At 48.8% G+C, this 24,097-nt stretch overlaps 1 protein-coding gene across 1 annotated transcript; it reads left to right on the top strand.

Moving 5' to 3' along the window:
• Positions 1–261: 261 nt before the first annotated feature.
• LOC132390015 (uncharacterized) lies at positions 262–22,337 on the top strand. Its single transcript, XM_059962593.1, has 10 exons — positions 262–341; positions 8,858–8,980; positions 12,529–12,658; positions 13,364–13,435; positions 14,363–14,482; positions 16,345–16,461; positions 17,739–17,843; positions 19,499–19,641; positions 20,214–20,278; positions 21,266–22,337. The coding sequence occupies exons 3-10, from the start codon at positions 12,592–12,594 to the stop codon at positions 21,456–21,458; spliced, it is 882 nt and encodes a 293-aa protein (XP_059818576.1). The 5' UTR covers positions 262–341; positions 8,858–8,980; positions 12,529–12,591; the 3' UTR covers positions 21,459–22,337.
• The last annotated feature ends 1,760 nt before the right edge of the window (positions 22,338–24,097 follow it).

Genomic DNA, 24,097 nt, shown 5'->3' on the forward strand with positions numbered 1-24,097 from the left:
TAATTCTGATCCAGTGAATGAGTTTTGGGAGAGTGTTTCAGGAATTTCTCTTTCCGTCTGTCAACAGGACTATTTGTTGGGAGGTACAGAGGGAGCTTCACTCTGTCTCTAAACCACCGAGTCTGTGTGATCCGGTGGTTCGAAGAGATATTCTCTTTACAACTGACGCCGGGAATGTGTGATGGCCCGATGTGAAAGGATCCATATTCTGAATCTGACTACCGGGGGATTTAATGGACGGTGTGGAGAGGGTCCTATTTTCCAAAAAGGACGATAGTGCGAGGCAGCAAACTTCTAACTCTCTTTCAAAGTGTCTTGGAATACATTCAAAAGAGGAAGAGGTATGTGTGAGCCAAACAGAACTTCCGTACACACCAATCTGAAGCTCCCTCCACTCAGTCCTCTTTCATACTTCGGGTGTTAGACACATCGAGCAGCTCCCTCGACATCGCCCCATCATACAGTCCCGGTTTCATGCGCAGAGTGAATCTCTCTACACACCGTCCTATCACACACCCCGGGGTCACACACAGATTGATTCTCCCTCCACACCGGCCCATCACACGCTCCCGGAGTCAGACACAGAATGAAACCCCCTCTACACCATCCCATCATACACTCCCGGGGTCAGACGCTGAGAGAATATCTCTCCACACTGTCCCAATCACACAGTCAGACAAAGAGAGAAGCTCCCTGCAAACCGTACCTTCACAAACTGCATTCTGTCAGACAACTGGTGAAGCTCCCTATCCACACAATCCTATCACGCGGTACCGGCTTGGGAGTCATGGTTAAACTCCATCAGCACCGTCGAATCATACAGTCCCGTGGTTAGACTCAGAGTGAAGCTCCCTCAACACCGTCCCATCACAAACCACCGTGGTCAGACACAGAGTGAAGATCCCCCCAAAGCGTCCCGTTACACACTCCCGTGGTCACACAAACATTGTACCTCTCTCCTTAGTCTTATCACATATTCCGGGTGTTAGACACACGGTGAATCTCCCTCCATGTCGTCCTATTACACACTTCCGCTTTCAGACAGCGAGGCTATCTGCCTCCATTTGCCTCATGGAAAACGGTAAAAAAGCAGAGAGGACAGAGAACATTATTAGGTGGGGAATGACAGATTATGAGGCTTTAAATCTAGAACGTGTGTGTGTGTGTTTGAATTGGGATGAAGTTTCTGCTGGGAATTGTACTATGGACATCTGTTCGATGTTTTGGGTTCTTTTGCAGGATATTAGGGTTAAATTTGTTCCAGTGAGAAAGATTAATGAATGGCGGAGTGAAGGAACGATGGTGACAAGTGTGGTGGAGAATCTGGTCAGGTGGAAGTAGCAGCATACATGAGGTTTAGAAAGCAAGGATCAGATGGGTCTATTGAGGAATATTGGGGAGCAAGAATGGAGCTTAGGAAGGAACTGAAGAGAGCACGAAGGGGGCATGAGAAGGCGTTGGCGAGATGGGTAAAGCAAAACGGCAAGGAATTCTTGAATTATGTGAAGAACAAAAAAATGAGAGGAAAAGAAGATAGGTCCGATTAGAGACAAAGGTGGGAAGATGTGGCTGGAGGCTGTGGAATAGAGCGAGGTCATTAATAATGACTTGTCTACGGTATGCACTAAAGTGAGAGAACTTTTTTCCGGTGAGGACAGTATGAGTGAGGTTGATGTTCTGGAGCACGTTGATATTAGGGGAGTGTAGGCGTTGGTACTGTTAAAATAATTTAGTGTGGATAATTCCCCGGGGCCTGAAGGAATAGTACCCAGTCTGCTCCACCAGTCGACAGAAAACTTTCCTGAGCCTCTGGCTAGGATCTTTGTCCTCGTTGTCCACGGGAATGGGACCGCAGGATTGCAGGGAGACGCATGTTGTCCCCTTCTTCAAATAGGTTAGTAGGGGTAGTCCGAGTATTTATAGACCAGTAAGCCTTACGTCTGTGGTGGTCAAGCTGTTGGCAAAGATTCTTACTGATAGGGTCTATGGGCATTTAGAGAATCACTGTCTGATCAGGAACAGTCAGCATAGCTTTGCGAAGGGCAGGTCGTGTCTAAGAATAGACAATAGACAATAGATGCAGAAGTAGACTATTCGGCCCTTCGAGCCAGCACCGCCATTTTGAGATCTTGGTTGATCATCTACTATCAATACCCGTTTCTTTGCCTTTTTCCCATAATTCTTGATTCCTCTATCCATATCTCTATTTCCTTCTTCAAAGCATATAGAGAATTGGCCTCCAGTGCCTTCCGAGGCGGTGCATTCCAGACCCCACAACTCTCTGGGAGAAGAAGTTTTTCCTTAACTCTGTCCTATATCCCTTATTCTCAAACCATGCCCTCTGGTACTGGACTTTCCCAACATCTGGAACATATTTCCTGCCTTATCTTGTCCAATCCCTTAATAATCTTATATGTTGCAAACAGATCCCCTCCCAATCTCCCTAATTCCAGCCTGTACAAGCACAGTCTCTCTTACCTCTCTGCATAAGACAGTCCTGTCATCCCAGGAATTAACCTTGTAAATCAATGCGGCAATTCCTCTACAGCCAGGATTTACTTCCCTAACGCTGGAGACCATAACTGTACACAATACTCCAGGTGTGGACTCACCACGGCCCTGTACATGTGCAAGAGGATTTCCTTTCTCTTGTACAAAATTCCCTTTGTAATAATGGCCAATATTCTATTAGCCTTCTTCACTGCCTGCTGCACTTGCTCATTCACCTTTAGTGACTGATGAACAAGGACTCCAAGATCTCTTTGTATTTCTCCCTTACCTGACTTTACACCGTTCAAGGAAGGCTGATAGTGTTCTTTAAGGAGGTGACCAGGCATATAGATGAGGGCAGCGCAGTGGATGTAAAATCTACATGAATAAAATATGGGTAAAATATGGGTAGAAGGGCTTGTTGGCAAGTTTGCAGACGACACAAAGGTAGGTGGCGTTGTGGCCAGTGTTGAAAAATCCCGAAAATTGCAGAGAGACATTGATAGGGTGCTGAACTGGGCTGAGGAGTGGCAGATGGAGTTCAGCCCAGAAAAGTGTGAGGTGATACACTTTGGAAGGACATAATACAATGCAGAGTAGAAAGTAAAAGGCAGGATACATGGAAGTGTGGAGGAGCATAGGGATCTCGGGGTACATGTCCACAGATCCCTGAAGGTTGCCTCACGGGTGGATAGTGTATTTAAGGCAGCCAATTGAGTGTTAGTTTTCATAAGCCGAAGGTCACAGTTTAAGAGTCGCAGCTTATTGATGAAGCTCTGTAAAACATAGGTTAGTCCACACATGGGATACTGTGTCCAGTTCTGGTGGCCTCACTATAAGAAGGATGTGGGATCAGAGGAAAGGGTGCACAAGAGATTTACCAGTATGCTGCCTGTTTTAGAGAGTATGCATTATGAGCAGAGATTAAGGGAGCTGAGTCTTTACTCTTTGGACAGAAGGAGGATGAGAAGAGACATGTTAGAGGTGTACAAGATATTAAGAGGAAAAGATAGTGTGGACAGCCAACGCCTCTTCCCCAGGACACCACTGCTGAATACAAGAGAACATGATTTTATGGTAAGTGGAGTAAAGTTCAAGGGGAATATCAGAGGAAGTATTTTTACTCAGAGAGTAATTGGTGCGTAGAATGCACTGCCTGAGTCAGTGGTGGACATCTAGACAGGTTTATGGTGTATTTAATGTGGGGCTTTATATGGGAGCAGGGTATAAGTGTCGGCAAAACATTGTAGGCCGAACGGCCATTACTGTAATGTATCGTTTTCTGTTATATGTTCTGTACTTTCACATCACACTCTCCCGTGGTCAGACACGTGGTCAACTCCTTGCACAACGTTGGAGTTACTGCTGTCCACTTCCACCGGATATCGATTTCTCGCTTCTCAGCTTTTCTCTGTGAGTACAGACCGGTCGTGTGGTTTCACACCCCTTCCTCCCAGTGACTGGAAACTCACCACGCATTCACAGCCCTCTTTCCACTCCCCCACCCTCTTCTGCTCTATCCCTGTTCACACATACACTTATTAACTCTGAGACAGACACGCTGTTGGAGACTACAGGAACGCAGAAAAACGGGTAATTGGTGAGAGGGAGAGGAGGAGTGAAGAGGGAGATTCACTCTGTGTCTGACCCCGGGAGTGTGAAATTGGACGGTGTGGAATCAACTTTACTCGGTTTTCTAGCGCAGTTAGTATGTGCTGGGACTGTGTTTTGGGATCATGTCTCCGTGTCAGATCCCGGGAATGTGTTTTGGGAGAGTGTGGTAGGAACTTGCCTGTACGTCTGACAATAGGATAATTTGATGTGGAGTGCATAAGGAGCTTCACTCTTGATGCACTACACGCCGGGTCTATACGCCGGACCCGGACGGTTAGGAGGGATCTTCGCTTTACACCTGACGCCGAGAATGTGTGAAGGGCATATATAAGACGATGCCCATTCTGTGTCGGACTACCCACGGAGTAAGTGACGCTGAGGAGAAAGCATCACTGTTTATTGTTCCTATTTTTCAGAGCAGACGATGGGGCGAAGGAGCTTTGTTCAAACTCTGCTCCAAAGCGTCTTGTAATAAACTCAAATGAGCAATTGAGTGGTTGACTTATTCACACAGGAATAACATTCCCTCAGCTCCATCCCATTTCGTACTTCTGTGATCAGACACAAAGAGAATCTTGTAACGCACCGCCCCAGCACACAAGTCCAGGGTTAGACACAGAGTAAATCTCCCTCCACACTGTCCCATCACACACTCCTGGGGTCAGACACAGAGTAAATCTCCCTCAACACCGTCCTATTAGACACTCACGGGGTCAGACAAGCATTGTACCTCTCTCCTTACCGTCCTATCAAATATTCCCGGCGTCAAACACATGGTGAATATTCCTCCACGCCGCCACATAACACACTACCGGTTTCAGTCAGCGAGTTTAACTGCCTCCATTTGCCTCATTGAAAACGGTAAAAAAAAACAGAGAGGACAGAGAACATTTTTAAGTGGGGAACGACAGATTATGAGGCTATAAATTTAGAACATGCGTGTGTGAATTGGGATGATGTTTCTGCAGGGAAATGTACTGTGGACATTTGTTCGATGTTTACAGATCTTTTGCAGGATATTAGGGTTAAATTTGTTCCAGTGAGGAAGATATAGAATGGTGGAATGAAGGCACGATGGTGACAAGTGCGGTGGAGAATCTAGTCAGGAGGAAGAAGCCAGCATACATGAGGTTTAGGAAGGAGGGATCAGATGAATCTATTGAGGAATATTGGGTAGCAAGAAATGAGCTTCGGAAGGAACTGAGGAGAGCACGGAGAGTGTAAGAGACGGCATTGGCGAGAAGGGTAAATGAAAACCCCAAGGAATTCTTGAATTATGTGAAGAGCAAAAAGATGAGAGGTCTAAAGATAGGAGAGATTAGAGATAAAGGTGGGAAGATGTGCCTGACGGTTGTGGAATAGAGTGAGGTCATCAGTATTTACTTGTCTTCAGCATTCAACAATGTGAGGACAATATGTGTGAGGTTGATGTTCTGGAACACGTTGATATTAAGGGATAGAAGGCGTTGGAGTTGTTAAAATATGTTAGTCTGGATAAATGCCCGGGGCCTGTAGGAATAGTCCCCAGGATGCTTCACGAGGCGATGGAAAACATCCCTGAACTTCTGGCTACGATCTTTATTTTCTTGTTGTCCACGGGAATGGTACCGCAGGATTGCCGGGAGCAACATTTTGACCCTTCTTCAAATAGGTTAGTAGGGATAGTCCGAGTAATTACAGACCATTGAGCCTTACGACTGTGGTGGTCAAGCTGTGGTGTGTAAAGATTCTTACAGATAGGATCTATGGGCATTTAGAGAATCATGGTCTGATGAGGGACAGTCAGCATGGCTTTGCGAAGGGCAGGTCGTCTCTAACTAGCCTGATAGAGTTCTTTAGGGTGGAGACCAGGCATAAAGATGAGGGCAGCGCAGTGGATGTAAAATCTACATGAATTTTGGTACGGCATTTTACAAGTTTCTGTACGGTAGGCTTATTCTGAAAGTCAGAAGGCATTTGGTACACGGAGGCTTATCAAGGTGGATTCTGAATTGGCTTGGCTGCAGAAAGCAGTGTGTTGTGGAGCATGTGTAGATTCGGACTGGAAGGCTGTGACGTGTGGTGTCCAGCAGGGATCGGTACTGGGAACACTACATTGCGTGATTTTATTAACGACCTAATGTTGGGGTAGAAGATGTGGGTTGGCAAGTTTGCAGACGACATAAAGGTTGGTGGTGCTGCGGACAGTGTAGAAAAATCTAAAACGATTGCAGAGAGACATTGATAGGATGCAGAAGGGGGCTGAGAAGTGACAAACGGAGTTTAACCCGGAGAAATGTGAGGTGGTAAACTTTGGAAGGGCATACTACAAGGCAGAGTAGAAAGTAAATGGCAGGATACATGGAAGGGTGGAGTACCAGATCTCCACAGATCTCCACAGATGTCCACAGATCTCTGAAAGTTGCCTCACGGATAGATAGTGTAGTTAAGGCAGCTAATGTAGTATTAGTTTTCATAAGCCGAGGGGCAGAGTTTCAGAGACGCGGCTTATTGATGCAGCTCTGTAAAACACAGGTTAGCCCACACTTGGAGTACTGTGTTCAGTTCTGGTTGCCTCACTATAGGAAGGATGTGGACGCATTGGAAAGGTTGCAGAGGAGATTTAGAAGGATCCTGCCTGTTTTAGAGAGTATGCAATATGAGCAGAGATTAAGGGATCTAGGGTTTTACTCTCTGGACAGAAGTAGGATGAGACGAGACTTGTTAGTGGAGTACAAGATATTAAGAGGGAAAGGCAGAGTGGACAGCCAGCGCCACTTCCCCAGGACACCACTGCGCAAAACAAGAGGACATAGCTTTAAGGTAAGTGGAGCAAAGTTCAAGGGGGATATTAGAGAAAGGAATTTTACTCAGAGAGTGGTTTGTGCGTGGAATGTACTGCCTGAGTCAGTGGTGGAGACATATACTTTAGTGACATTTAACAAACTACTAGACAGCTATGTGGGGGAATTTAAGATGGTGTTTATATGGGAGCAGGGTATAAGGGTCAGCACAACATTGTGGGCCGAAGGACCAGTACGGTGCTGCATCGTTTTCTGTTCTATGTTCTATAGTGTTCAATCACACACTTCCGGGGTCAGACACGTGGTCAACTCCTTGCACAACGTTGGAGTTACTGCTGCTCACTTCCACCGGATATAGATTTCTCGCTTCTGAGCTTTTCTACGTCTCTGTGTACAGGCCAGTCGTGTGGTTTCACAACATTTCCTCCCAGTGGCTGGAAACTCACCACCCCTCCACAGCCTCTTTCCACTCCCCCACCTTCCTCCGTTCTATCTCTGGTCTCGCACAAACTAATTATCTCTGAAACAGACAGACTGTTGGAGACTCCAGGAACGCCGGAGTACTGTGATTGGTGGGAGGGAGAAAGGCAGTGAAGAGGGAGATTCACTCTGTGGCTGTCCCCGCGTGTGTTTGATGGGACGGTGTGGAGGGAGATTCAAGCTGTGTCTGACCCCACGAGGGTGTGATGGGACGGTCTAGAGGGAGACTCCCTCTGTGTCTGACACCTGGAGTGTGTGATGGGACGGTGTTGAGGGAGGTACACTCTGTGTCTGACCCAGGGAGTGTGTGACGGGACGGTGTGGAGGGAGATTCAATCTGTGTCTGACCCCGGGAGTGCGTGATGGGACGGTATGGAGGGAGATTCACTTTGTCTGACCACGGGAGTGCGTGATGGGACGGTGTGGAGGGAGATTCACTGTGTGTCTGACCCAGGGAGTGTGTGATGAGATGGTGTGGAGGGAGAATCACTCTGTGTCCGACCCTTTGAGTGTGTGACGGGACGGTGTGGAGGGAGGTACCCTCGGTGTCTGACCACGGGAATGTGTCTTGGGACGGCGAGGTGGGAGATTCACTGTGTGTCTGACCCCGGGAGTGCGTGATGGGACGGTGTGGAGGGGGATTCACTCTGTGTCTGACCCCGTGAGTGCGTGATGGGACGGTGTGGAGGGAGATTCACTCTGTCTGACCCCGGGAGTGCGTGATGGGACGGTGTGGAGGGAGATTCACTGTGTGTCTGACCCAGGGAGTGTGTGATGAGATGGTGTGGAGGGAGAATCACTCTGTGTCCGACCCTGGGAGTGTGTGACGGGACGGTGTGGAGGGAGATTCACTCTGTGTCTGACCCAGGGAGTGCGTGATGGGACGGTTTGGAGAGAGATTCACTGTGTGTCTGACCCAGGGAGTGAGTGATGAGATGGTGTGGAGGCAGAATCACTCTGTGTCCGACCCTGGGAGTGTGTGATGGGACGGTGTGGAGGGAGATTCACTCTGTGTCGGAACACGGGAGTGTGTGATTGGATGGTGTGGAGGGAGATTCACTCTGTGTCTGACCCTGGGAGTGTGTGATGGGACGGTATGGAGGGAGATTCACTCTGCGTCTGACCCCGGGAGTGGGTGATAGGACGGTGTGGAGGGAGGTACACTCTGTGTCTGACCCAGGGAGTGTGTGATGGGACGGTGTGGAGGGATTTTCACTCTGTGTCTGACCCCCGGAGTGTGTGATGGGACGGTGTGGAGGGAGGTTCACTCTGTGTCTGACACCGGGAGTGTGTCATGCACAGTGAGGAGGGAGGCTCACTCTGTGTCTGACCCCGGGAGTGGGTGATGGGACGGTATGGAGGGAGATTCACTCTGTGTCTGACCCCGGGTGTGTGTGATGGGACGGTGTGGAGGGAGATTCACTCTGTGTCTGACCCCGGGAATGTGCTTTGGGAGACTGTGTTGGAAACTTCTGTCTGTCTGCCAACAGGACTATCGCATGAGAGAGTCGAGAGGGAGCTGCACTTTCTCTCTTAACCGCTGAGTCTGTGTGATCGGACGGCTCGGAGGGACCTTCACTTTGCAACTGAAGTCGTGAAAGTGTGATGGGCTGGTAGGAGCGATTCCATTTTCTCTGTCTGCCTACCGGCGAATGCAATGGACGGTGTGCGGAGAGATTCACTATTCATTGGTCCTATTTCCCAGAGCAGACGATTGGGAGCAGCAGCCTTGTTCTAACTCTGTTTGCCAGCGTCTTGTATTAAATTCAAAAGAGGAAAGGATATTTGTGAGAGATACACACCAGAATGAAGCTCCCTCTATACTCTCCAATTACACATTCCCGGGGTCATACACAGGGAGTATCTCCATCCATTTTGTCCTATCACACTCTCCAGGTGTCAGGCACATGGTGAATCCCCCTCCCCACCGCCCAATTACAAAGGGCTGGAGTCAGACATTTGGTGAATCACTTTCCACACAGCCCCCATTACACACTCGCGGGACGCAACAGAGAATATTGTCCCTGCACGCTGTCAAATTAAACTCTCCTGGGGTGAGACACAGAGTGAATCTCCCTCGACACCGTTACATCACACACTCTCATAGTCAGACAGGGTTTAACTCCCTCAGTTTGCCTCACTGAAAAGGGTAGAATCAGAGTGTGGTACCGGAAGACTGGAGGGAGGAGAATGCTGTCCTCTTCTTCAAAGTGTTAGAAGGGATTGTCTGGATGATTATAAACCAGTGAGTCTGACGTCTGTTGTGGGAAAGTTGTTGGAAAGGATTCTTAGGGAAAGAATCTATGCTCATTTCGAGAATCATGCTCTGATCAGGGATAGTCAGCATGGCTTTGGGAAAGGCAGGTCGTGTCTAACAAGCCTGATAGAGTTCTTTGAGGAGGTGACCAGGCATATAGATGAGGTAGTGCATTTGATCTATTTCTACACGTATTTTTGTAAGGAATTTGACAAGGTTCCAATATGCAGATATATTCAGAGAGTCAGAAGGCATGGGATCCAGGGATGTTTGGCCAGGTGGATTCAGAATTGGGTTGCCTGCAGAAGGCAGAGGGACGTGGGGGAGGGGGTACATTCAGATTGGAGGGTTGTGACTAGTGGTTGTGACTGGAACCCTTACTTTTCGTGGGGGTAGAAGGACTGGTTGTCAAGTTTTCAGATGATGCAAAGCTTGCTGGTTTTGTAGATTGTGCAGGGAACTGTCGAAGATTGCAGAGAGACATTGATAGGATGTAGAAGTGGGCTAAAAAGTGGCAGATGGAGTTCAACCCGGAGAAGTGTGAGGTGGTACACTTTGGAAGGACAGACTCCAAGGCAGAGTAGAAAGTAAATGATAGGATGCTTGATACTTTTGGAGGAGAAGAGGGATCTGGGTGTACACGCCCACAGATCCCTGAAAGTCGCCTCATAGTTTAGTCGCGGCTTATTGATGCAGCTCTGTAAAACATTGGTTAGCAACGCTCGGGCTTTACTATCTGGAGAGAAGGAGGATGACAGGAGACATGAAAGACGTGTACAAGATATTAAGAGGAATAGACAGAGTGGACACCCAGCGCCTCTTCCCCAGGACACCACTGCACAATACAAGAGCAATTGGCTTTAAGGTAATGGGAGCAAAGTTCAAAGGAGAGATCAGCGGAATGGCTGTTACTTAGAGAGTGGTTGGTGCGTTGAATGTACTGCCTGATTCAGTGTTGGAGGCAAATACACAAGTGAAAATTAATAGACTACTAGACAGGCATATGAGGGAATTTACGTTGGGGGTTTAAATGGGTCGGTCAAAACATTGTGGGCCGAAGGGCCAGAGATTAGCTGCATCGTTTTCTCTTCTATGTTCTATACCGTCCAATCACACACTGTAAATGGCAGGATACTTGGTAGTGTGGAGGAGCAGAGGGATCTGGGGTTACATGTCCACAGATCCCTGAAAGTTGCCTCACAGGTAGATGGGGAAGAAACGAAAGCTTATGGGGCGTTAGCTTTCTTAAGTCGAGGCATAGAGTTTAAGAGACACGGGGTAATGAAGCAGCTCTATAAAACTCTGGTTAGGCCACACTTGGAGTGCTGTGTCCAGTTCAGGTCGCCTACCGAGAGGAAGGATGTGGAATCATTGAAAAGGGTTTAGTGGATATTTACCAGGATGCTGCCTGGTTTAGAGAGTATGCATTACGAGCAGAGATTGAGCGAGCGAGGGCATTACTCTCTGGACTGAAATAGGATGAGAGGAGATATGTTAGAGTTGTACAAGATATTAAGGGGAAAATATAGAGTGGACATCCAGCGCCTCTTCCCCAGGACACCACAGTTCAAAACAAGAGGACATGGCTTTATGGTAAGTGGAGCAAAGTTCACGGGGGATATCAGAGGAAGGAATTTTACTCAGAGCGTGGTTGGTGTGTGGAATGCACTGACTGAGTCAGTGGTGGAGACACATACTCTAGTGACATTTAACAGACTACTCGACAGCTATATGGGGGAATTAAAGTTGGGGTTTTATATGGGAGCAGGGTATAAGAGTCGGCACAAAATTGTGGGCAAGAAGTGCCAGTATTGTGTTGTATCGTTTTCTGTTCTTTGTTCTGTATCGTCCCATCACACACTTCAGGGGTCAGACATGTGGTCAACGCCTTGCACAACGTTATTGCTGCTCACTTCCACCGGATATCGATCTCTCGCTTCTCAGCTTCTCTCCGTCTCTGTGTGTACAGGTCGGTCGTGTGGTTTAACAACATATCCTCAGAGTGACTGGAAACTCACCACCTGTCCACTTTCCACTCCCCCACCTTCCTCTGACCTTTCTCTGGACTCACAAACACCTATTATCTCTGAGACAGACACACTTTTGGAGACTACGGGAACGGTGTAAAACTGCTGATTGCTGGGAAGGAGAAAGGAAGTGAAGAGGAAGATTCGATCTGTTTGTGACCCTGGGACTGTGCAATGGGACAGTATGGAAGGTGTTGCACTAATGTCTGATCCCGGGAGTGTTTGTTCGGCCGGTGCCGAGGCGCTCTCTCTCTCTCTCTCTCTCTCTGTCACACACACACACACACACACACACACACACACACACACACACACACACACACACACACACACACACACACACATTCACACACTCATACACACAACCGCTATAGCACATCGCCTCCCGCACTATCACCCCTTTCTCCACTACCCTCACCCGCATTTCAAAAGCCCCCATTTCCTTTCATTTCCCCCCTTGCATTCAGTGGAGGATGTGAGATAGAAAGGGAAGAAGTGGAGGAAAAAGCAGAGAGCTGGAGAGGGGGGTGAATTTGAATCTCTCCAGCAATTCTCCCACTCTATTTCTACACCTCTCTCTCCATTCCCGCCCCTTGTTTTTGCCTTCCGCTTTTTTCAGTGATACCCTTTTCTAACCCATGTAATTCATGACTCTCTTTCTGCCAAACCTTAACATTCCCCTCACTCTCCCTCCCTCTGTTTCTCTCCACTCGCACTATTCTTCTCCCCGCACCACTCTAATCGCTACAGACCAACCCCTCTCACACCCTCAATCTCCCTCTTCCCCAGCGCTTCCCCCCTCTGCTCTCGGCTCCTCTCTTCTTCAGCCGCTCATCCGGGGTCTGTTGATTTCGCTCTGATCCACTTGTCAACATAGGCTTCCTCTGACAACGGTTACTTCCCCTCGCTGAGCTCAGAGACACAGAGGGCCATCGACAGAATGGACAAGAGCGAGACTTTCAAGAAGAAGCAGCTCGCAAAACCGGACTCACTGTCTCCATCGGGAGGTGAGTGGGGCAGAGATGGAGGGAGGGAGTTTCAGTGTCTTTCTAACCCGGTGAGTTTGTAATGGGGCTTGTGGAGGTGGCTTCACTCTGTATACGACACCGGGACTGTGTAATGGAACGGAGTGGAAGTAGCGTCACTCCTTTTCGGATCACGAGACTGTAGAATATAAACCATAAAACAAACATATATCAATTACAGCACGGAAACAGGCCGTCTCCGCCCTTCTAGTCCGTGCCGAACGCTTATTCTCACCTAGTCCCACTGGCCCGCACTCAGCACATAACCGTCGATTTCTTTCCTGTCCATTTGCCTATCCAATTTTACTTTAAATGACAATACCGAACATGCCTATACCACTTCGACTGAAAGCTCGTTCCACACAGCTACCACTCTCTGAGTAAAGAAATTCCCACTCTATTATTCTTAATCCTTTGCCCACTAACTCAAATCATGTCCTCTTGTTCGAATCTCCCGTTCTCTCAATGGAAAAAGCCTATCCAAGTCAACTCGATCTATCCCCCTCATAATTTTAAATACCTCTATCAAGTCCCTCCTCAAAATTGTACGCTCCAAAGCGCAGTCTGTCCCACATTATGGTACAGAGTGAAGGAAGACTTAACTCTGTGTCTGGCCCCGGGAGTGTGTGATGTGACGGTGTAGAGGGAGCCTCACCCTCTTTCTGACTCTCACTGTTCTGTCCCCAGCTAAACCTGATGTATCGTATGTGGAACTTCATTTCAAATCCCTCCCTGTTCCCCGGGTCCGGACGAATGGAGGTCAGTTTCACTTTATTGGTTTGACTCTGAACAGATGATGTGAATCTTCAAGTCGAGCAATGTCATCCCAAGCGTACAGTTAACCTTGATTGTTCCCTGTCAGACAATAGGTCAGGAGCAATGTGTGCGAGACTGGATGTGAGACGGGCTCTATGGGAGGGTCGGTGAGTAGGGAGAGCGCTCTGTGAAGGGTCGGAGTGGAGGCAGAGCAACAGGCGGGGCGGTACAGAGGGAGGGCTGTGGAAAGGAATTAGGAGTTTCTCTGTGTGGGGTCGGTGCAGAAAATGCGATGTAATTTTTGTGTGGTGGGAGTAACGTGAGAGGGGGTTAAACTGGGGGCACTGAGGGGAGGTGTGTGATGGGGCGGGTGCGGGAGCAGGGAGTGCTGTGGCATGGTCGGTGAGCAGGAAACACCTTGGGAAGAGTGGCGAGGAGGGAGTGGTGTGGCAAGATTCAGTGAGAAACAATAACTTTATAAAATGCGTATAACGCTGACCCCGTTCTAAACCAACTCTCTCATCACTCTCTCTCCTCTCTCTCCCCTGCCTCCGTCTTTCTACCCCTATCTCTCACACACTGATCCTCTCTCATCTTCTTTTCTTCCTCCACTCTTTCCCTGCCGCACACTCTCACGCTCTCCCCTTTCCCAACACTTCTCTCTGTTTTTCCACATCTCTCCCGTTCTACGACTCCTGCTCTCTGCGATGACATTCCCCTCTATCTACTTACCTTTCCCCATTCTCCCCTTTCCCACACTCTCTGCTCCCTCTTTCACATTCCCCCGATTACACATCTCTCCTTCTCGCAGACTCCTCTCTCTCCTCTGCTCTCTTCTCTTTCACCACGACTCTCTCCGCAACTCTCTCCCTCATTCTCTACCGCTGTCTGATTCTCTCCCTGACCTGCTTGTCCGACTCTCTCTTCCAGATGGTCTGATCTCCACCTACACAGAGGTGAACTTTCGAAGAGACGATCCTTTCATTGACGAGGACGAGGATGCTCACATCACCTCAGGACCCAGAAGGATGCCAACTGCTGCACAAACAGGTCAGAGTTCACAGTTGTGGCTGCATTCTGGAAGCGTCAGATGTTATTTGCCCAAGTGTTTCAAATTTTAATGCATCTGCGAGCACGTTCCAACTCCTGACTGTGATGTGTATAAATCATCGGGTTGAATTTGTAGATGGGTGTGTTGGTGAGTTGCACATGATGTGAAGACGGGTGCTCTTGTGGATCATGTTGGAAACTGGCAAACAAAAGAGTTCATTGCGGCAGAGATCAGGCACAGATCCGGCTGGAGAACGGAAGGGTTTAGTCCGTCATGTATCCGATGTGTGGGAAAAGAACACACCGGCCAAACAATAATACAACTGTGAAAAATAATAAACTCTTAATCCAGACGGCCAATTCCCCATGTGTCCCATGGATCATAATCTTCTGGACAAGCCTCCCATGAGAGACCCAGTGAAGCGCCCAAATGAAGTTGATGGAGATAAGACCCACGACTCCAACTTAATCAATAGCATAGGAGACAGAAAAAAACACCTCTGGAATCAGTCAGACACTTCTCAGCCTTTGCCGAGTCAAGGAATTTGTCTCTAGGCGATTACGACTGAAAGTAACTGAGGTTGGCAGTGACTTGGATTAATTCTCATGGACTTGATGGAATGCACCCTCGGGTTCTGAAGGAAGTAGGCGGAGAGATGGCCGAGGGAAGAACAATGATCTTTCAGGAATCGACAGTGTATTTGGATTTTCAGAAGGCCTTTGACAATGTGCCACACATGGGGCTGCTTCGGAAGATCAGAGCCCGTAGAATTACAGGGAGGTTTCTAGCTCGGGGGGAGCATTAGTTGATTGGCAGAAAAGAGAGAGCGGGAATGAAGGGATCCTATTTTCGCTGCCTGCCGGTTACCAGTGGAGGTCCACAGGGGTCCGTGTTGGGACCGCTGATTTCGACAATGTCTGTCAAAGACTTGTGCAGAATTTGCAAAGATAGGTGGAGGAGCGGGAATTGTTGAGGAAACAGAGAGCTTACAGAGGGACGCAGTTAGTTTAGGGGAATGGGCAAAGAAGAGGCAAATAAGACACAATTTTGGAACGTATATGGTCGTGCACTTTGGAGGAAGAAATAAACAATCGGACTATTATACAGATGGTGAGAGAACTCAAAATGCAGATTTGCAGAATGACTTGGGAGCACCTGTGCAAGATACCCTAAAGGTTAACCCCCAAGTTCAGTTGGTGGTGAAGAAAGCGAATGAAATGTTGACATTCAGGTACAGAATATAAGAGCAGGGATGTGATGTTGAGGCACCAAAAGGCACTCGTGAGACCACACTGAGAGCATTGTGTGCGGTTTTGGGCTTCTTATAAATACTGACATCGGAGAGGGTTCGGAGATGTTTCACGAGAATGATTCCAGGAATGAGAGGGTCGTTGTTTGAGGAACATCCGGCAGCTCTTGGGCTGTATTCCCTGGAGATCAGGAGAATGAGAGGGCGTCTCATAGAAACGTACCGAACCCTCAAAGCCTGGAGAGATTAGATATGGAAATGTTATTTCCAATGGTAAGCGATTCTAGGACAAATGGCCACGACTACCGGATTGAACGACGTCCTTTTAGAACGGAGATGACGACAAATTACTTTATTCAGAGGCTGTTAAATCGGTGCAATTTGTTGCCACGAGCGGCTTGAAAGCCAAATTATTTGGTGCATTTAACGCAGAGAGAGATAGGCTCTTGATTAGCCCGGGCATTAAAGGGTATCGGCAGTAGGCCCGGGAGTGGGGATGACTGGAAGAATTATTTTCGCCCTTAATTGAATGGCGGGGCAGACTCGATAGCACAAATGTCCACTCCCTGCTATTATATCTTATGGTCTCATGGTCTTGTGGTCTCTCCACAGCTGCGCATGAACAACAGTCGAAAGTGAAGATCGGAAATAGACCGTACCGTCTGATCTGCCTACTCTGCCTAGTTACTGCCGCCCTCATCGTGACAGTGGCCGGTTTCTTGATCTACGGTGAGTGGAACGGTGTCCCGGTAGTGTCAGACCATAAGTAAAGGGAGTGGAATGAATTGTTATTAGAAAACACCACAGGGACACCGACACGCCCCTTACCGTAACACCGGTAAAAACCCATCAACACAACACGGACACACAATCAAGACTCGTCCTGACACCGACACGCCATTCATCATAACATCAACAATGCTGTCACGGTAACGGCCTTCAAAGAGACACCAGAACACAAGAACACTCCTGACCATCGCCCTGATACACACATGACAGTCACACTGACCGCAACGCACCCCTCACTGTAATATAGACATGTCTCTGACGGTATTACTGATAAACTGCTCAAGGCGACTCCGAAACACATCTCACAGTGACAGCGACACGCTCTTCACCGTGACACTGAGGTACCGTTCACCGTGACAACTTCACTCTCCTCAACGTGTTCCGCTACACACCGCATCGTAACAAAGACTCAGAAGTCACTGTAACACCCCTTACCGAGACAGTATTCCCCCTCAACATAACACCGATATACCACTCATTGAGGCAGTTACCCACGCCTCACCCTGACACTGGCAAACCCATGAACTGATACCGATAGCTGAATCCACAATGACACCGACATAATACTCTCCGTGACACCGTTGGACAGCTCAGCGTGACACTCTGACAGGCACCGTGACCACCACACGTCTCTCACCGTGAAACAGACATAACCCCGCTCTGTGAGACCAGCACACCCCTGACCATGACAAAGATACACCACCAACCGTGATCCCACCAACCACTCACCAGGACATTTCCCTCGCCTTGACATCGAGATACACTTCGTTGTGATCCGGCACAACTCCCGCCGGGGCACAGAAACACCTATCACAGTGACACCGAAACGTCCCTCACAGCAACCGGCCATGCCCACCACAAAACCGACGCAGGCCCCCATGACAACAACAACAGGACCTTCACCGGGACATTGATAATTCCTCAGCGTGACACAGACACGCCGCTCAACGTGGCGCCGAAGCCTCTCAGTGTGCCACAAGAACATCCTTCACTGTTCCACCCTTCACCGTGACACCGATAAAACACTCTCTGTGACACATTCGTTAGCGTGACACTGAGTCACGCGTCACTGTAAACGCTAAACATCCTTCACCATGCCTCTCAGTATCACAGATACGTTAGTCTAAGGTCAGCTCCGACCGAAAATTACAATGAGTTAAACTCATCCCTTCAATCCAAACTTTCCTTGCTCAACTCTAATCTGTCTTTTCTTACAGGAATGCACAGCGATCTCCGTCACCAGTTCTCTGAGATGGAAACGAATTACAGATCTGTCAACGAAACCAAGGCTCAAATCTGTGATTTTTTGACCAGTAGAAGAGGTGAGGCATCATCCCCCTCTTTCACCCGCTCCTCATCACAGGGCAGGTCTGGAGAGAGGAAGCGTCACTCTGTGCGTGGAATCTGGAGCGTGTAAAGAGATAGTATGGAGGATGATTCACTCAGTGTTTGACCTGGTGAGTGCGTGATGGGGCTGACTGGAGGAAATTTCAGTCTGTCACTGAATCCAGGAGGGTGTGATGGGACGTTGTGGAGATGGATTCATTCTTGGTCTGATCACGGGATTGTGAGACTTACCATTTTAGCTTCACTCTGTGTCTCACTCCGGCAATGTCTGATGGGACAGTATGGATCCAGCTTCACTCCGTGTCTGACAGCGGGATTGTGTGATGGGACAGTGCAGAGTGACGTTCATTCTATGCTTCGCCAGACTGGGTGATTGGATATTGTGGAGATAGTCTGAATGTGTGAGCGGAATTTCGCTTTGTGTGTGAACAGAGGGGAGTGTGATGGGACGGTTCAGAGACAAACTGACTCTGTGACTCTCCAGGAAGTGTGTGATGGAACGTAAGGAGGGAGATTCACACTGTGTTAGACTCGGGAGAGTGTGATGGGACCCTGTGGACGCAGATTCCCTCTGTGTCTTGCATTTTGCGTTGAGAACTTGTAGAATGAGAATCACTTGGACATTGTGGAAGGATCTAAATTAAGTTCGCTTACACAGGGAGTGTGTGAGGTGCAGTGTGGAGGGAGATTCACTCTATGTCTGACACCAGGAGCGTGTTATGAGACGGTGTGGAGGGAGTAACACCCAGAGTCTGACTCCACATCTGACCGTTGGAATGAGTGATGAGGACATGGAGTTAATGTATGCTGTCATGGGAAACGGAGAAATAGCTTCACTAATGTCTTTCTCCGGGTGTCAGGAATCGGTTAGTACTGAAAGAGCTCCTGGAGTATGCGAATGGACACTGTGATAGCTGCTGAAGTCTGTGCCTCACTCCGGGAATGTGTGAAGGCACGCTGTGGAGGAAGCTTCTGTGTTTGGTCTGGCTGCAAGATCGTGTGATTTGACAGAAACCAGCGTGCAGTCTAAACCTGTGTGTGTGTGTGAAAGAAAGAGAGAGAGAGAGAGAGAGAGAGAGAGAGAGAGAGAGAGAGAGAGAGAGAGAGAGAGAGAGTGAGTTTCACTCTGTGTCTGACCACGGGAGTATGCAGAGTGTGGGAGAAACGGGCTGTGTGACGAGGCTCAGTGGAGTGGACACCACTCCACTTCAGGGGTCTCTGATGGGGCGTTGTGGAAGGAGCATCGCTCTGTTTCTGACACACTGAGTGTGTGATGGGATAATTTGTCGCGGGGATCATTCTGTGTCCTGCTCAGTGAGTGTATCAGGGGAGTGTACAGATAGCCTCAATCTGTGCCTGATTGGAGAGTCTAAGATGGATGATGTGGAGGGAACGTCACTCTGTGCCTGATCCTGTGAATCTGTGATGGGACGTTGTGGAGGAAACTTCATTCTGTGTCCCTCTCCAGGCATGTACGATAGGAAAGTGCGGAACGAGATTCACTCTGTGTCTTGAATCCGTGAGTGTGTGACGGATGGTTTGGAGGGAAGGTCAGCGTGCCTGATACTTGGTAATGTGCGATTGGACGGTGCGGGAGAGATTCACTGTGTTCCTTTCTCCTGATTTCCAGAGCAGGCCTGTTCCAAGGACTTTGTCACAAATACTGACAGGCGGTACTACGTATCCAAATTTGCAACATCTTTCCTAAAAGCGATGAAAGAATGTTCAAAACGTGAATCAAGTCTTCTTGAAATCAATTCCCAGGATGAAGCGGTATGTGTCACAGAACGAGAAGATCCCACAGTAACACAGGAATCATAACACATACGTGTGGTCAGACACAAAGTGAATCTCCCGCCACATCGTCCCATTACAGACTCGCGGGGTCAGACACAGAGAGAATCTCCCTCCACACCCTCTCATCACACAGTCCCGGGGTCAGACACAGAGAGAAACTCCCTTAACACCGTCCCGTCACGCACCGGGGTCAGAAACGGTGTGTATCTCCCCGCACACCGTCCCCCCAAACATTCCCGGGGTCAGACACAGAGTGACGCTCCCTCTACACTGCCCCATCACACACTCCTGGTGTCAGGCACGGAGTGAATCACCCTCTACACTGTCCCATCACACACTACTGGGGTCAGGCACAGAGTGAATCACCCTCTACACTGTCCCATCACACTCTCCTGGGGTCAGGCACAGAGTGAATCACCCTCCACACCGTCCCTTCACACACTCCCGGGTTCAGACACAGAGTGAATCTCCCTTCACACCGTCCCATCACACACTCTCGTTAACAGTTTTCCAGTCTCGGCATTAATCAAAGGAATTTAATTTTACAGAGTTTTGTTATCTGCTCTCTTATCCGCCGGAACGTTACTTACTGGATTAGACAATGCGAGACCGGGTGAGATTTGGACTGATCTGGGGTGGGAGTTGGGGAATGACTCTGTTTTGAGGGGAGAAAGTGGGATTAGTTTTCGGACTGAAGCAGATTCGTGAGAAGAGGGTGGGGTAATGGAATTTGCTGTCGGGAGAGGATGATACGAGGTTTAGGAGCGATACGGGTCTGTCGCGGGACAAGGCAGTGAAATATTTTGACGATTGTCAGTGGGCTCCGGGGATTATTTCCCTGGGATTATTTTGGGTACTGACGCAGGGCTGTGGGGATTGTGAGATGCCGTGGAATTAGCTTGGAGTCTGACACAAATCTGTGGGGAGCAGGAGGCAGAGTCGGATTAGTTTGGCGACAGGCCTTGCTCTGTGAGAAAGAGTTAAGCCGCTGGATCAGTTTGGGGTCTGACACTGATCTGGGGGAGAGATTAGGACAACTGGATTAGTTTGGAGACCGATACGGGGATGTGGCCACGGAGTCGGTCATTGGGTCCAGATTGCCGACTGACGCAGGGCTGAGGGAACGGTGAGGGGCAATGGGATTAACCTGGAGACGGACAAAAACTTTCGGGAGGGAGAGGAGCCGTGGGAATGATTCGGAGACCGACAGAGGGTTGGAGGATCGTATTGTGCCGATGGGATTAATTCCGGAACAGCGTATGTCTGTGGAGTGTGGGTGGAAGGTTGGGATACTTGAATTTGTTTGGTGAGTGGAATAGATCTGACGGGAGAAAGTGGGTGTGTTCTATTCGCACTGGGTCTGCCTCAGGTCTGTGGAGACCGCGGGACGACGGGCCGCAGGCTGTAGGGGAGGTGGTTAGTTGGATTAATTTGGTGACTGGCACAGAGCAGTAGGGAGACATTGGAACACTGGAATTATTTTGGGAACGACCCAGGGCTCTGGTGATTGCCCGGATTTAATGGGATTAGTTTGGCAACGGGCTCGTGTTCTGCCGGACCTGTTTCGTCTCTGTTCACATTTTTTAACCATTTATGATAGGGATGATGCCACTGGTCTGCTGTACAATGTGTCCTCCGGAAGGTCCTCCTGCAGTGCATGCGCATCGAGTGGAGGGAGTGACAATTGCCTTCATAAGAACCACCATTTCATCTGCGAGTATTCTGCCCCCTGCTGGCCAGATATTCCTGAAGAGATCCAGCTTCTCTGTCAACAGCCCGCAGAGCCGACTTGAATCAAATGATTTTCCCTTTCTTTCCCTTCCATATCTCTCCTCCACTCTCACTCAGCCCATCCACTCAAAATCCTCCCTGCAGTGTCTGCCCCCACCTGTTACTCTATTGTCCTCTTTTTGCAACCCCGTTCTCCCCACCACACATGGACAAACACCGCTCTCCATCTATCCCCTTCTTTCTCGCCATCCCTCCCCCAACCAGCTCTTCCTCACTCCCACTATCTCTCTCTACCCCCTCTCCTCATTCTACTTCCTCGACCTTTCTCCGCCCGTTATTTAACCAGTCTCTTTCAACCTCTTTATAGTTCCCTCCCTTTCCCCCCCTCTCTACCGCACTCTCTCCTTCTCCACTCCGTTCACTCTAACACCTGCCTCCCCCTGATCTCGCTCTTTCTATCTCCTCTCCACCTACTCTGACCTAAATCCTGTCCCGTCTGGGTCGCGATGCCCCAGCTCTGGGTCAAAGTCTATGCGCATACCGTCTGTCTGTGCCCCTCTTGAGTTTATGCAACTCTGTACGCTGCAGCGAATAAAGACCCCTTCCTCTCTCCATCTCTGTTACTCGAGTACCGGCAATTTTCCTGTAAATCTCCTTCTACATTCTTTCCGGCTCAATGGCATTTTTTCCCAGAGCAGGGCGACCAAAACTGTGCGGGCTCACTGACGTCCTGTCCCACGGCAACGTGACCTCCCGTCACATGTACTCAGTGTCCTGACCAGTGAAGACCAGCGGGCCAAGTGTCCTGTTCACTCGCATCGGATGTTTCCTACTGGAATCTCCATTTGATTTATTATCTAAGACTTACATGGACTAGAATTTCTCTGTTTGCAGCATCAGTGCGGTGCAAGAATGTAAAATTAATGTAAACTAAACATATTAATAAATACTGCAAAAATGTGGAGTTAGTTCTCGTGCGTTGAAAGATGTGATGGCGCAGAGGAAGAAGATGCCCCATTGCCTCTGTGTATTTTGGAATTTCTCCCCGTTTAGGCAATGGTCCGCACATTTATTTCTACAACCAATGTGCACGACCATGCATTTTCCAATATTGTGTTTCACTTGCCACTGTGTTTAACATTCTGCTATTCTGTCTGTCCTTCTGCATCCTGCCTTTTTACTGGTTAGTTGGTTGGTGGAGAAGATCAACAAAAATGAGCCATTTCACAATTATCTGGGTTGAACGTCTGACACTTTCTTGCTCAGTTTTCCATCCTACCAATGTCCCGCTGTTACCTCTGACAGCCCCCCAGTCTATCCACAACACCTCCAACCTTTATGTCATCAGCAAACGTGCTAACCACTCCCTCCACTTCCTCATCCAGTTCATTTATAAAACTCACGAAGAGTAGGGGCCCCAGAAGAGATCCCCGAGACACTCAACTGGTGACCGACCTCCATGCAGAATATGACCCGTCTGAAAGCACGCTTTACCTTCTGTGGGCAATGTCCTCTTTGATCCTATGACTCCTTACTTTCTCAGCAAGCCTTGCACGGGGTAACCTATCAAATGCCTTGCTGAAATCCATATACATTACATCTACTGCTCTTCCTTCAGCAATGTGTTTAATCACATCCTCAAAAAATTTAATCAGGTTTGTAAGGCATGACCTGCTATTTAAAACGCCATGCTGACTGCTCCTCCAGTTTAGTTTATAAATGGAATGAAGGCCAATATGTTTGGCGTCAGGAATGATCCGGCAAGTGCGGATTCGGCCAGGTTGTACCTGGCAAAGATGTACCTGCGAAGTTGGAGCCCAGGCGCTATTTCATGAGAATTGTGGGAAGTTTGGAAGCAGAGAAGAACTTCAGTCTAGAGGATTGGGGACCACACACTGTGAATGGGGAAGAGTGCCGGGTAACCAAGGGGCGGAGCAAATAAGAGTTGAGACTGGGTTTGACGTTTCGGAGATTTCCGATTCATTTCTGGATGCTCCATTAAAGGAAGTGTGTGTGTCTTTGAGGAGGATTCAGTGGGGATTCACTGGGATGCTGTCCGGTATAGAGAGCAATATCTATAGGCAATGGTCAGAATTTCGGTTTCTTTTCTCTGGAGCGGCGAAGGCGGAGGGGGCAACTGGCAGAGGGTTATCTCACTAGAACAGACACAGATGGTCCAGAAAGCGGGTGCTATTACCCCCAGGATAAAAATGTCTAGTACAAGTGGGCATGCATTGAGGTGAGAGGGCTAAGTTCAAAGGAAATGAGGTCGGCAAGTTTTTTATTCACACAGAGACTGGTGGGTGATTGTAGTATGCTACCAGAGACAGTGGCTCTTTGACAGTCACGTGGATTTGCAGGGAATTGATAGAGATGGACGTGCATCGGCAGAAGGGATTTAGATTGATTGGTATATCACAACATTGCGGGCCGAAGGGTCTCCTCTGTTCGGTGATTGGCGTTCACTTCTCTACAGGAGGTTCAGGGAGAGTTTTGAAATGGGATGGGAAAGGCAGGGGGCGGGATAGATGAAGGAATATGACGCTGCATTGAGAAACTCAGGGAACGACCTCTCGACATAGGCAGTGAACCAGCCACACAGCCCTCACTACTACACAGACACCACCCTCACGGTGACACCGACACATCCCTCACTACTACACAGACACACCCTTCACCGTGACATCGACACACCCCTCAC

The sequence above is a fragment of the Hypanus sabinus genome, unplaced genomic scaffold, assembly GCF_030144855.1.
Source record: "Hypanus sabinus isolate sHypSab1 unplaced genomic scaffold, sHypSab1.hap1 scaffold_738, whole genome shotgun sequence".
In the NCBI taxonomy this organism is placed as follows: domain Eukaryota; kingdom Metazoa; phylum Chordata; class Chondrichthyes; order Myliobatiformes; family Dasyatidae; genus Hypanus; species Hypanus sabinus.

Bases quoted from the DNA above. Each gene is read 5' to 3' on its own strand.
- LOC132390015 (XM_059962593.1), top strand. From the start codon at position 12,592: ATGGACAAGAGCGAGACTTTCAAGAAGAAGCAGCTCGCAAAACCGGAC. The intron at 12,659-13,363 runs GTGAGTGGGGCA...TTCTGTCCCCAG, and splicing joins CTCACTGTCTCCATCGGGAG to CTAAACCTGATGTATCGTAT. The intron at 16,462-17,738 runs GTGAGTGGAACG...CTTTTCTTACAG, and splicing joins GGCCGGTTTCTTGATCTACG to GAATGCACAGCGATCTCCGT.